The sequence below is a fragment of the Lycium ferocissimum genome, chromosome 4 (genome assembly GCF_029784015.1).
Source record: "Lycium ferocissimum isolate CSIRO_LF1 chromosome 4, AGI_CSIRO_Lferr_CH_V1, whole genome shotgun sequence".
NCBI classification, from domain to species: Eukaryota; Viridiplantae; Streptophyta; class Magnoliopsida; order Solanales; family Solanaceae; genus Lycium; species Lycium ferocissimum.
In genome coordinates, this window is record NC_081345.1 from 47,771,097 (window position 1) to 47,783,559 (window position 12,463).

General features: G+C 33.7%; 1 protein-coding gene across 1 annotated transcript; it reads right to left on the minus strand.

The window, feature by feature from the left end:
* Positions 1-116: 116 nt before the first annotated feature.
* Positions 117-4,282, minus strand: LOC132054801 (uncharacterized). The gene is made up of 2 exons (XM_059446775.1): positions 3,887-4,282; positions 117-273 (listed from the first exon to the last, which is right to left on the minus strand). Exons 1-2 carry the CDS (start codon positions 4,268-4,270, stop codon positions 238-240), a joined length of 420 nt encoding a protein of 139 aa, XP_059302758.1. The 5' UTR covers positions 4,271-4,282; the 3' UTR covers positions 117-237.
* Positions 4,283-12,463: the final 8,181 nt, after the last annotated feature.

Below are 12,463 nucleotides of genomic sequence, written 5' to 3' on the forward strand. Positions count from 1 at the left end.
AAAAAATACAAACCCTAGAAAGCGAAATCAGATTACAACATAAAACCAACTTACTAAAACGCTAAAATTACATAATTACATAATGGAACAGTTCGCTGGGAACATACTCCAGAGATGAAAGGAGGAGTAGAGTTCCAAAAAACATGTTTTTCTTCCCTAGCTATCATGTTTGAGCACATTTTTCTTCCATATAGAGCTAGGGTATGTGCAACAACATTTGCTTCACGATATATCTGGTTAACTTGTGCCTGCCGCATCGCTTTTAGGAGAAACCTGCAGTCATTTAAAATATTAAAGTAAGTGTGATTATCAATTTCATTTGATGAGTGTATCAATACCTGAGCGTCTATCTCCACTGCCAGGGGAAACAAATTTTTTGTGAAGGCCAATTCAAGTCCCTTGAACAGGGACATAATCTCTGCATGAAGAGGGGAGTGTGCAATAATGCAGCTTGCAAAACCCTCTTTCCATTGTCCATTTGAGTCGCGTATGACTCCACCACCACCTCCCATAGTGCTGTTTTGTTTGTAAGAACCATCTATGTTAAGTTTATAGTGGTTGGCTTCAGGAGGGTGCCACTTGATATTTATAATAGTTTTTTGTGGTGTGTTGTTGTTGTGGTTTTCAGTCAGGTGGTGATATTCTAGGGCCATGTTGAATGTTTTATTGGTCTTGATGTTGAGAGATGTATGGTTGAATATATTGTTGTTTCTATTTATCCAAAGCTCCCAAAGGGTGATGGGGATGAGAGATCTCATGGGTATTGTGCGGTTGTTTGGACTGATAATGGTGTCGTCACTGCAGCAGGAATCTCTAATCTATTTTTGATAGTGGTCCTCAGGTGGTGTTTGAATGCCAAGGGCATCCCAAATGGGTCTAGATTTTGGACATTGGAAGAGTATATGATGGATGGTTTCGGTCACTCCGGTACAGTAGAAACAAGTAGGGTTTTGTAAGATTGATCTTTTATGGAGAAGATCTGCTGTAGGTAGGCGTTTGTGGGCTATCAACCAAAGAAAATATCTATATTTATTTTGGCATTTAATTTTCCAAATCCAAGTGTAGAGGGGGTCGGGTGGAGTTGGTTGTTTTAGGTGGTGTTTAAGTGTGTAAGCACTCTTAGTCGTGAAAACACCATTTCCAGTTTGGTTCCGTAAAAAAGGTGTCGGGTGTGTCATTGAAGGGTATGTAAGTATTCTTGATAGTATTGGAAATGGTGGTGGGTAAATCGTAGCCAAGAGTATCGAGGTTAATATTATTATTTTAGATTAGTAGATTGAGTGTAATAGAGTCATCCTTTCTTTGTAGTGGTCCTTGGATTAGGTTTCTAAGGTTTGTTGATGGCAAGAACCATTTATCATTCCAAACACTGATTTTTGTTCCATTACCAACATTCCATGAGATACCCTTATTAAAGAGTGTATTCATTTTTGTAAGGTTTTTCCAGATGTAGGAATCGACGTTAGTATGAGTGTATGTGGTGTTGTGCTGTTGTCATGATATTTACTTAAGAGGGTCTTTGCCCAAAGAGTTTGGGGATTTTTCTTTAATATCCACAACATAGCTAGAATAAGGGAGTGGTTTTTCCCTATAGCTTTATGTAATCCTAGTCCTCCATTCTCCTTGGGGGTTGTGACGGTGTCCCAATTGATAAGGTGCATTTTCTTTTTATCTGTGGTGGAGCCCCAAAGGAAATTTCATTGAATTTTGTCAATGGCTTTTCTAGTGGTAGCAGGGAGAATGTTTAGTTGCATAGAGTGGACGGGATGGTAGAAAGGACTGATTTCGCAAGGTGGCCCCCGCCGCCTAAACTTAACTGTTTAGCTTTCCAGCCTTTCAACTTGGCGTTCATTCTATCTAGGATGTATTGGTAATCAGTTTTTTTAGGGCAGTTAGTGGTAATCTTAAACCCGAGGTATTTTCTAATATTGTTGGTTGCCTTAATATTTAGAATTACGGCTAGGTTGTCAGAAGTCCTCTGGCTAACGTTATTAGAAAAAAGGACTTTTGATTTGTGAAAGTTGATTCGTTGGCCAGAATGGGCGGTAATGTGGTTGAAGGTGTTGATAATGGTGTGCGCATTTTTGGTTTCAGCTTTTGCGAATAGGAGGAGGTCATCTGCAAAGAGTAAGTGGGAGATTAGGGTTCCTGATTGGCTTATTTTGATAGGGTTCCAGTTTAGGATATCAACCTGGTGGTCAATGCATCTAGTGAGAGCTTATATGCAGATTATGAAAAGGTACGGGGATAGGGGGTCTCCTTGCCTAATGCCTCAAGTACGTTGGAAGGACTCCGTAAGCTGGCCATTGACAAGGATAGAGGTTGAAGTAGTGGTGATACAGTTCATTATTAAGGTAACTAAAGTGTTTGGAAAGTTAAGATCACATAGGCATTGTCTGATGAAAGTCCATTCCAGCCTATCAAAAGCTTTTTCAAGGTCTATTTTTAAGATCATTTTTCCACCTGAGCCACAGCTTCTTGGACGATAATAGCATTATCTACAGCTCTTCTTCCTGGTATGAAACTATACTGATTAGGGCTGATGATATGATAGAGGTGAGGCCTGATACGGTTGACAATAATCTTTGTAATAGTCTTGTAAATAGTGTTGCATAGACTAATGGGCCTATAGTGAAGGACAGTGGAAGGGTTCTTTATTTTGGGTATTAAGGTAACCAGTGTATGGTTGATGTCTTCCGGTATTTTGAGGGTGAAAAAAGCATTCAGGCATGTAATGGTGACAAAGATCTTTCGTTTCCTCCCAATACTTTTGGAAGAAAATGGGGTGTAGGCCATCAGGGCCTGGTGCTTTGAGGGGCTTGAAAGAATTTATTGCTTTCTTGATTTCATAAGAGGTCAAAGGCTTCGTAAGGAGTGTCTAGTCTGTGTCAGTGAGGATATTTAATTTGCTGGGGTAGGGGGTGTATATATGGGATAGCTGGTGAGTTCTGTGGTGTAAATGGATATAAAGTGGTTGGTGATGATATTTTTTTATAGGAGTTAGATTATAAGTCCAATTTCCTACACTGTCATTTAGTCCAAGGATTCTATTTTTCCTGCTCCTCTGGATTGCGGAGATGTGGAAGAATTTAGTATTAGCATCTCCTTCGTTTAACCACTGAACTCTCAATTTTAGTTTCCAGAATTCCTCTTCATGTTTAAGGATGATGTTATATTCGGATATGAGATGATCTTCTAGGTCATGGTGAAAAGCTTGTTTGTGAGACTCATTCATTTTTTGGAGTCCTTCAATTCTAGAGAGGAGGGTTTTTTTTTTTTTTTTTGAAAATGTTTCCGAAAGTGTTTTTGTTCCAATAGTCAATGTGTTTAGTGAAGGAGTCAACAACGCTAGAGTAATTAGTGTTGTTAGTCCAATGTGATTTAGTAATGTTTTTAAAATCAGGGTGATTAAGCCACATGGTTTCTAATCTGAAAGTGTTTTTGGGTTTGCTCATAGGTCTAGTTAGGTTTAGCAAGATTGGGCAGTGATCCGAGTGTGTACGAGGTAGGTGAGCAACAGTGGAATCCCTAAAAATTCTTAGCCAATCCGAGTTCGCAAAAAACCTGTCTAGTCTTTCCAATATTATGTTATTCTTATTTTTTTTCTTTTATTAGTCCACGTGTATTTACTACCCGTAAACCCTAAGTCAATCATATCAATATTATTTAGGCACTGCACAAAGGCGGCTGCTCTTTTATTATTAATAGGGTTTCCCCCATATTTTTCAGAGGCGGCGCACACTTCATTAAAATCGCCACACAGCAGCCAAGGAATCTTATTATGGCCCCCAACAGTTTGGAGATTGTTCCATAATATTTTCCTGTTGGTATATTTAGTACTAGCATAAACTAATGATATCATCCAGGGGGAGGAATTTTCACTAACCTGCACATTGACATGTATTTCTTGGTCAGTGACTGCGACTGGATCCATGCTCAGCTCATCACTTTTCCACATGAACACGACCCCGTCGGAATAACCTTCTGCAGCTATATCAAACATGTCAGTGAAACCCACTGCGTGCATGAGTGGGTAGTGGTTTGCCATTTTTGTTTCGGTTAAACATATTATAGTAGGATTGTTCCATGCAACAATAGCTCTAAAATTTCTTTGAAAATCCAAGCTATTGCAGCCACAGCAGTTCCATAATAAGACTTTCATTTGGGATTCATAGTGTATGGTGGAACTCCCTCCTGGGGCTAGTGACATCGCGAGGTGAGATAGCAATGGATGTGATGTCCCCTTTGTCATTGGAATGTTGGATTCCATCAGTGTAGGTAATATTAGTTAATACAACAATCTTTAGTGAAGAAACTTACCTTTTTGAGCTTCAATCAGTAAATGGCATGAGTTTTGACAAAGAATCGCAACAGAAATGTAGCAGCCACTCGTGACCTCTCACTTCCTAAAATGAGAGAATTAAGTTTGTTTTAGGGTTTTAATTGGGGTGGATTTTTAGTCAGGTTACAGGTTCAACTCGTATAACCGCGTATTTTTTATTTTAGATGGGTCAAGCCACCCCAAGCCCTCCACGTGTCCTTCCGTCAAACTAAGGGCAAATGTAGAACTTTACTAGACGGTAAGGGTATGTATGACGAAAAAGTATAACGGGGATTAAGTTTGACAATAAAACAAAGTACACCACTGAAAATAGGCAAAAATCGACGGCCAAAACTGCGTCGGTTTTTCAGTGAAAACCGACGGAAAATCGACGCAACACGTCCGTCGGTTTACGTTACGTCGCTTTTCGAAAACCGACAGAGTCCGTTGGTTATGTAAAAAAAAAAAATTACAAAAACCGATAGACTCCGTCGGTTTCTTTTTTTGAAAATAAAATAATGAAATGTAGCAACTTGGAATCGAACCTGGGTATGTTCTTTGGCTTTAAAGGGCTCTACCACTAGACCACTCATGTTCTTTGTTCAAATACTTACATTGATTTAATTTATACTTTTTTTTGCTCTAAAAACCGACAGACTCTGTCGATTTTTTAATTAAAAAAATTAAAAAATAAAAAACAGACGGAGTCCAAACAATATAAAAAATAATTATATTGTTCACGTATTTTTGAGTGAAAAATAACCGACGCAGTCCGTCGGTTTTCTTAAAAAAAAAAAAGATTTAAAAAAAATGTCGAAACCCGACGGAATCCATCGGTTTTTTTTTTTTGCCAGTTTTTTAGTAGTGGTAGAGGGGTATATTTGGCCCTTTTCCATTAAAAATAAGCTTGGGTCAAAAGTCAATCGAAAATAGATATATATATTGGTTTAAAATGGTTGAAACTTATGTTTCTTCAATGACTCACAAATCGATAAATTAGATTAGCGGAGATTCTGATACCACAGTTATGATTTTTTGAAGAGAGATGCAAGGATCAAGATTGAAAATATGAATGAAAATTTGTGTCTTATAAATTTCATTAATCATAGGCCTTTATATCTCCACATAAACAAAGCAGTAGACTCCTACAGTTAAAGTATTACTCCCTTTGTCTCAAATTATTTGTCGTTTTTTGTTTTACACACCCCTTAGAAAATATTAATTATGAGGGTTATTTGACCTATTTTACACTTATTTATGTCTAAGTTATAATCTCTCTCCATTAAATGTTTACTCTATTTATATGTGATATCCATTAATGACGAAATCCTACTAAGGGTAAAATGGAGAAAAATAATTTATTATGGCTAGAACTTCTAAACCGACATATAATTTGAGACAACTATTTTTTGTAACCACGTCAAATAATTTGAGACGGAAGGAGTATACTCTTACGGAAAAAAATGAATACTCTACTAAATAAAGTAATATTGGACTTCTATAACTAAACAACTTATTATTCCAAAAAACTGTAACTAAACAACTTATTATTCCAAAAATGTGTAGCAATGCATCGTCTTAAACATTTTAAGCGTATAATGGAAGGATTGATTCGTTGTAGTCATTCAAAGGATTGAATCAAGGTATGTAAGGATAATAATTCTTCCGCCGCTACGGCTAACACAAAATTGCCCAAAAATATATAGAAACCATCCCACCTTTAAAATATCGATGTGGACCTCAACAGATACAATTATCTCTTCGAGTACGAGAAGACAATTGAGCATTACATTTTAATTTGCCAGATTAAGATATGGTTCAAATCTCAACAAGTTATGTGCATTGGCCATCTTGATGGGATGTCATTAATTGTAAAAGAAAGTTGGCACGAGAAACGTCGCCGTAACTCGGGACCAAATGCTTGGTCTTAATTAAATGTGAACATTTTGGGACTGTAGCCCCTAAAGTCCATCACTTGTTAAAATTAAAATTTAATAGGAATGAAACACATAATATAGTTGAATTAAAATTAAAATTAAAATTTAATGAATTAATATGAATGAACCACATAATATGGTTGAGAAGTTTTGGATAACTTAGTTATTTTATGATTACGTATTACCTTTGCACCTACTGCCAGGCTGGTGAATCCTTCTCGAAAAATTCAAGTGAATCCTTCACGAAAAACTATATATAGTATAATAGATAATTAAAAACAAAAAATATAATTATAGATAATACATTGAATCTTCTTGATATAATAAAATTCTACTCTAAGAAGCGTTATGAAAAGCCAGAACATTTGATAAGGGGATTCAAGAAAAAGGGACTGAATGAAAAAGAGTTAAAAAGTGTTGTTACAAAGGATCGAACCCGCAACCATGGGCTCAATAGTAAGCACCTCAGCCGCTGAGCTGAGTTCTCCATTATATAAAGGGGATGCAACATTAATATTTATACATGAATAAAAAAATTGACCCCGTATATATAGTGCAATTTTCCGACGAAGGGGGTTCGATTGATACCCCTTGCACCCCTGTAGTTCCGCCCCTGCTAAGAAGTAGTCAAAAGGGTCCAAAAGTCGCATTAAGTCACAAGTACAAATACAAATTATAACATTAAAATATTATATATATATATATATATATATATATATATATATATATATATATATGGCTCTAACACATACTTATTGCCTGCACAGACTTATAAGATTAATCTTGTATTGAAACGGGTGAACATAGCCGTTTATAATTTGAATAATAGAAGAAAATGATTCTGCCAAAATTTCTTATGTGTTATTTTCATATCTCTTATGTGTAAAGATAAAAACAAAATTAAAAAAAATAAAATTGTAAAGAATTACAGAATCAATATTTGATCTCGTTTCTTTTATATTTCAAGTATATAGCAAGTCATAAAAATATATGGCATGTCGTAGGAGGGTAGCTAAGGATAGAGCGGTTAGATTGTCATATATAGTCATTGAACCATAAATAAATAAGATATTAGGCTCAGGGGCGGATCCACCCTTCAGGGTGGGGGTGGCATGGCACCCCTTCGATTAATAAATTTTTTATATACTTATGCTGTGATTTGCTTAAATTAGGTTAAATATTTGATCCAGCCACTCCAGTTGTAAATTAAACAAAGATGCCACGGCTGGTAGATACAAGTTTGAATCTATCTTGAACATTTTTTGACTCCCGTTTTTCTTTGCGCTTTTTACTTCCTTTGTACCAGTAATTCCCTTTTCGGCCCTCGCGATTTTCTATTTATCTTTTTATTATTTATATTGCCTTTCCTCTTTTCTATTATTTTATATGTGATCTCTAGCGAGAGCACACAAATAGAAACTTCAAAATCCCTTAACTTAAGCATTTCTCATAATCTCAATTTGTGAGTATTTAAATCGAAAAACTTGGGTCTCAATGGGAATTTTGGATTGAGATCAAAATTCAATTTTTTCTTTTATAATTTCTTTAGTTTATTACTCCCTCCGTCCATGTTTACTTGTCTATATTTAACTTAGGACACTCTTAATAAGCAAGAATAAAATGAGAAATGAATTGAAGTACTTAATAATAAGGATAAAATAGGTATAAAATGGTAAATTAGGTCTTGGTTTTTCAAACTATATAACTTACAAGTAAAAGTGGACATATATTCTTAGTATAATGGACAAATAAAAATGGACAGAGGGAGTGTATTCTAAAAATTTATGCTATTCTATAATTGTTAAATTCAATTTAAATCACTTTACTACTTAAATTGTGATAGAAATTTCGTAAGCATTGCTCAGAAAAAACAAGAAATTTATAATTTATTTTTGAGAACTTGTAGTTTATCTAATTTTACATTTACTTATGGGGTGTATTAACCTATTGAAAAGTTTTTCTATTATTTTTCTTATTTTGATTGGTGTAATTCCCTTATTCAAGATGTTATTTTACTTGTGCAAATTCATTTTTTAATATACATAAGAGATGCAAGTCCCTTGGTGAAAATGTTGATTTTACTTTTGTTGTTAATGGTTATTAATGAGTGTGATTCCTTGTTTAAGATGCTAATTATGTTCGTTTATTGATTTTTGAGATGTAATTTTCATATTTGCAAATAAAAAAAGCCTATTGAGTTGACCCGAATAAACTAAAAAGAGATGGACCTGATCCAAATATACATTCCTAACAAGATGTACATTGAAGAAAATTATGGCACCCGCCACCTTCAAATCCTAGATCCGCCTCTGATTAGGCTGCATGAGGCCGACACCACTACATATTAAAAGCTGTCAGGACCAATACATACAATTATAACAAGTATGAAAAAAGTCAAGCATTCAGCTGGTGATAAGATTTGGATGCTATGAAACATTGATATTGTCGACTCAAAATCTACGCAATTAGTTGCTGCCAACACAGCTAGCTCCTAGTAGTTTTTTTCTTCTTTTTTCCACTTGACGTCCATTATCCGTATTGGTGCCCGCTATATATTGTGATTCACGCCGCGTAAGGCCCCATTCGGGGGGAAGCACTCCCTACCAAGGAATTTTCCCTACCCAGGGCTCGAATCTAAGACTTTTGATTAAGGGAGGAGCAACCCCATCCGCTGTACCACATCCTTTGGTGGTTCCTAGTAGTTATGAATCGAGATGCTTTCTCTATCAATTAGATTCAGCGGTTTCAGAATTTAAATTTTATATTTCGATTAATTAGCTTCTTGATTAGTATAGTAACATCCACAATATTTAGATAAAATTAAGTGACTTTTTTATTATAGAAAATACACTATTAAATAAATGGGGAATTTCCTACAGATGTACAGTCAGAAATCCGTCGTAATTTGACTCGATGATAACGTTTCCGATGGGTTCCTGACCGATTCCAACGGAAACGTCCCTTGAAAATTCACGATATTTAGATAAAATTGAGTGACTTTTTAATTAAGAAATACATTATTAAATGGCAATTTTTTACAGACTTCTGATCGAAAATCTGTCGTAATTTAGCTCATCACTAACGTTTCCGACGAATACATTCCGTTAAAAATGTCCTGTGAAAATGCTCATTTCTTTTTACTAGTTGTAGTTTAATAATTGTAACAGCAAATTTTGTGTCTACAATAATAATATCAAGAAACAATGAGGATTACAATCTCTATTATTCATCTTATTCTTCTCTTTATATATAAATAAACCTATTGGTCGTGAAGTTTGATCTTGAATTTGGCACGCTGCGTTAATTACTTGCCACAAGTGAGATATTTCCGTCTCAGGCTAATGAAGTAGGCTCAGTATTTGTAGCTCAATGAATATTATAGACCTTTTATTAATCCATAATACATTGAACTTAAATAGTTAAGTAGTTTAATTTACCATATTTATTTAGATAGATATATCTTAAAATTTTAACATATAGTCCAATTTATCAAATGAATTAAGTCCAATAAAATTTATCCTCTTACAAAACTATTTATGATACTTAGATAAAATGAAGTGATTTTTTTATCATAAAAATAATTTTATAATTTTAATATAATAAAATAAATATTGAGAGACCAATCTATGAAATTAAGCTCCAAAAATTGCAATTATACAGAAAGGGAACACTCTCTGGTGATGCTAATTGCTAAGTGAAGAAATTGGTAAAAACTTATCCGTATCGGGTGATTACGTTAAGTAAATACATGAATGTTACGTATTTAAATATAAGCTTATTTTACTTAATCATAATTAATTAACATATATTTTTATTTCATTAAATCACTTAATTAAGTTTTTAAAGTGGGAGAATTAAACTTTGGAAACCCCTTAGAATTTAATAGTCAAAAGTAGGGGTGTACAAAGAAAACCGACAACCGCACCAAACTGAGAAAAAAAAATCCTACTAGTGGTTTGGTTTGACTTGGTTTGGTATTGGAAAAAAAAAGCCCGATCATAATTGATTTGGTTTAGTTTTAACTAAAACAAGTCAAACCGAATCAAATCAACCTGACATTACATGTATACAATTTTTTTTAAAATATTTTAAACATAAAAGGTTATTTGAAATGTAATATATTTTAAAACTTTTTCATAATTTTGGTCTTTCAGCTTATTATTTTAAACTTGAGCTTAGAATCTTGAATGGCCAAACAAGTTTTATAGTCTATAGATGTTAGTAACTCATAGTCTATAGATGTTAGTAACTCAAATAAAACTTCAAATCAAAACCCAAATGCTAATAAAATATCCACTTGTCATTTGAATAATCATTAATAATCACACGAAAATCCATTCACTCTTCAAATCTATTTTGGGTCTTTCTTTACAAAAATATTTTTCTACTGTCATGTCGAGAAATGGAAAAGCTAAACCACATTGCCATATAGGCTACACCGGGCCTTAACCTTTTAAAATATAAAATATAACAAAGAGTAAATTGAAACAATTACATTAATTACTGCAAAATTTGGCTTTAACCTTTCAAAAATAAAAATTTTGAAATCATGCGAGCACCCAAGGGAAACATGATCTTATGCAATTTCATTACCTTTCTTGTTGAATATTTTAGTATAATGTCATCACTCATCTCACATTTTATGTTATTTTCTTAAAACACACCTTATTAGATAGTTATATCTTACTAATACTAAAGAAATATTTGAAATACAAGTTATATATTTTCAGACAAGACTTTACCGAAAAAAATCAGAAAAAATGAAACAAATCTAAAAAACTGAGGTTGAAAAATCCGAATTTTATTAATTTGGTTTGGTTTATAAATTTAAAAATCCGACACAATTAATTTAATTTGATATTTAAAAAATCCGAACGACTCCAAAGGAGTGCATTTTTTTCTATAGATGGACAACAGAACTACTATTCTTTACCGACAAAAGCAGCAAGAAAAACGTTTAATGGGATGTAACACGTAGAATGCCCATAGCCATGCAAAGAATACGAAGCGTGGACAATTTTCTAACACATATCTTACCAATTTTTGCTCAATATTTTTCATGTTTAAGTTACATCATTATTATAAAGAATTTTTATAGCATTAAGTTATCTTTACTTGTGTTTTAGCCATGTAATCTGTTTTATTCTTAAGAGTTTATATATATATATATATATATCATTATTCTCTTTGCGTGTTATAATAGATAACGTACACGGATTCAAAATTTAAAGTTTGTGGAATTCTACGACGATTGCAAATTAACACTCCCTTTGTTCAATTTATGTGAACCTATTACTATTTTGGGAGTTTGCGAGGTGATTTTTTGACCACGTTTTCCCTATATTTTTTCTTAGTTATTTGAATTATAAATTATCATGACTTATAGTACTTTTTATGTAGTTCTTAAATATATAAATTTTATTTTTACAAACTTGAAAAATTTATGTCGAAATTTACGATCAAAGTTATAAAGTTTGACCCTCATATTTCAAAAAAGTTCACATAAATTGAAACGGATGGAGTATAAGATAATAGTTGAGTTCATAGCCGCACCAACACCACCACCACCACCCTCGCCCGCCCCCCGCGCCCACACACACAAAGGGTTTAATCTGAGCAAAAGTTACTAATTTCTCGTGAGCCTACTTGCAATATGTTGGATCTGCCACTGACAGATGTAACCTATTTTTTATTCAAAATTACAAATCATATATTTTATATTGCGCGTGAGTTGGTAGTGCAAAATAAATTTTACACTGAAGATGTACGATAGTTCAAATCCAATCATTGACACTTGAAAGTGAAAGCTCCGCCTATTACCAACAAACAACTTTCTCGATATCGAATGAATGAAAAGCGAACAAGCTAATTGTCATATTGTTTGATAAGATTAGATAAGGCCAAACTCATCGGGAGACATCTATTGTTGGCAGGATCTTTCACTTAAACATCTCAACTAAATCTTGTACTAATTGAACACTCAGACTATATCAAATTTGTTCCAATTAGACACTTTTTAGAAAATCAGCTAAAATTACAGAGTGAGTGTAATACAATCGCGAGTGACGTGGCATGATGGCTAATTAAAAGAAGACATGTGGCATTTTGGGTGCAAAATAATAATTTAATAATAAATATAAAGGAAAAAGAAAAGAAAAATTATTTTTCAGCAAAAATAAATAAATAAACCTATTTTCTATATCCC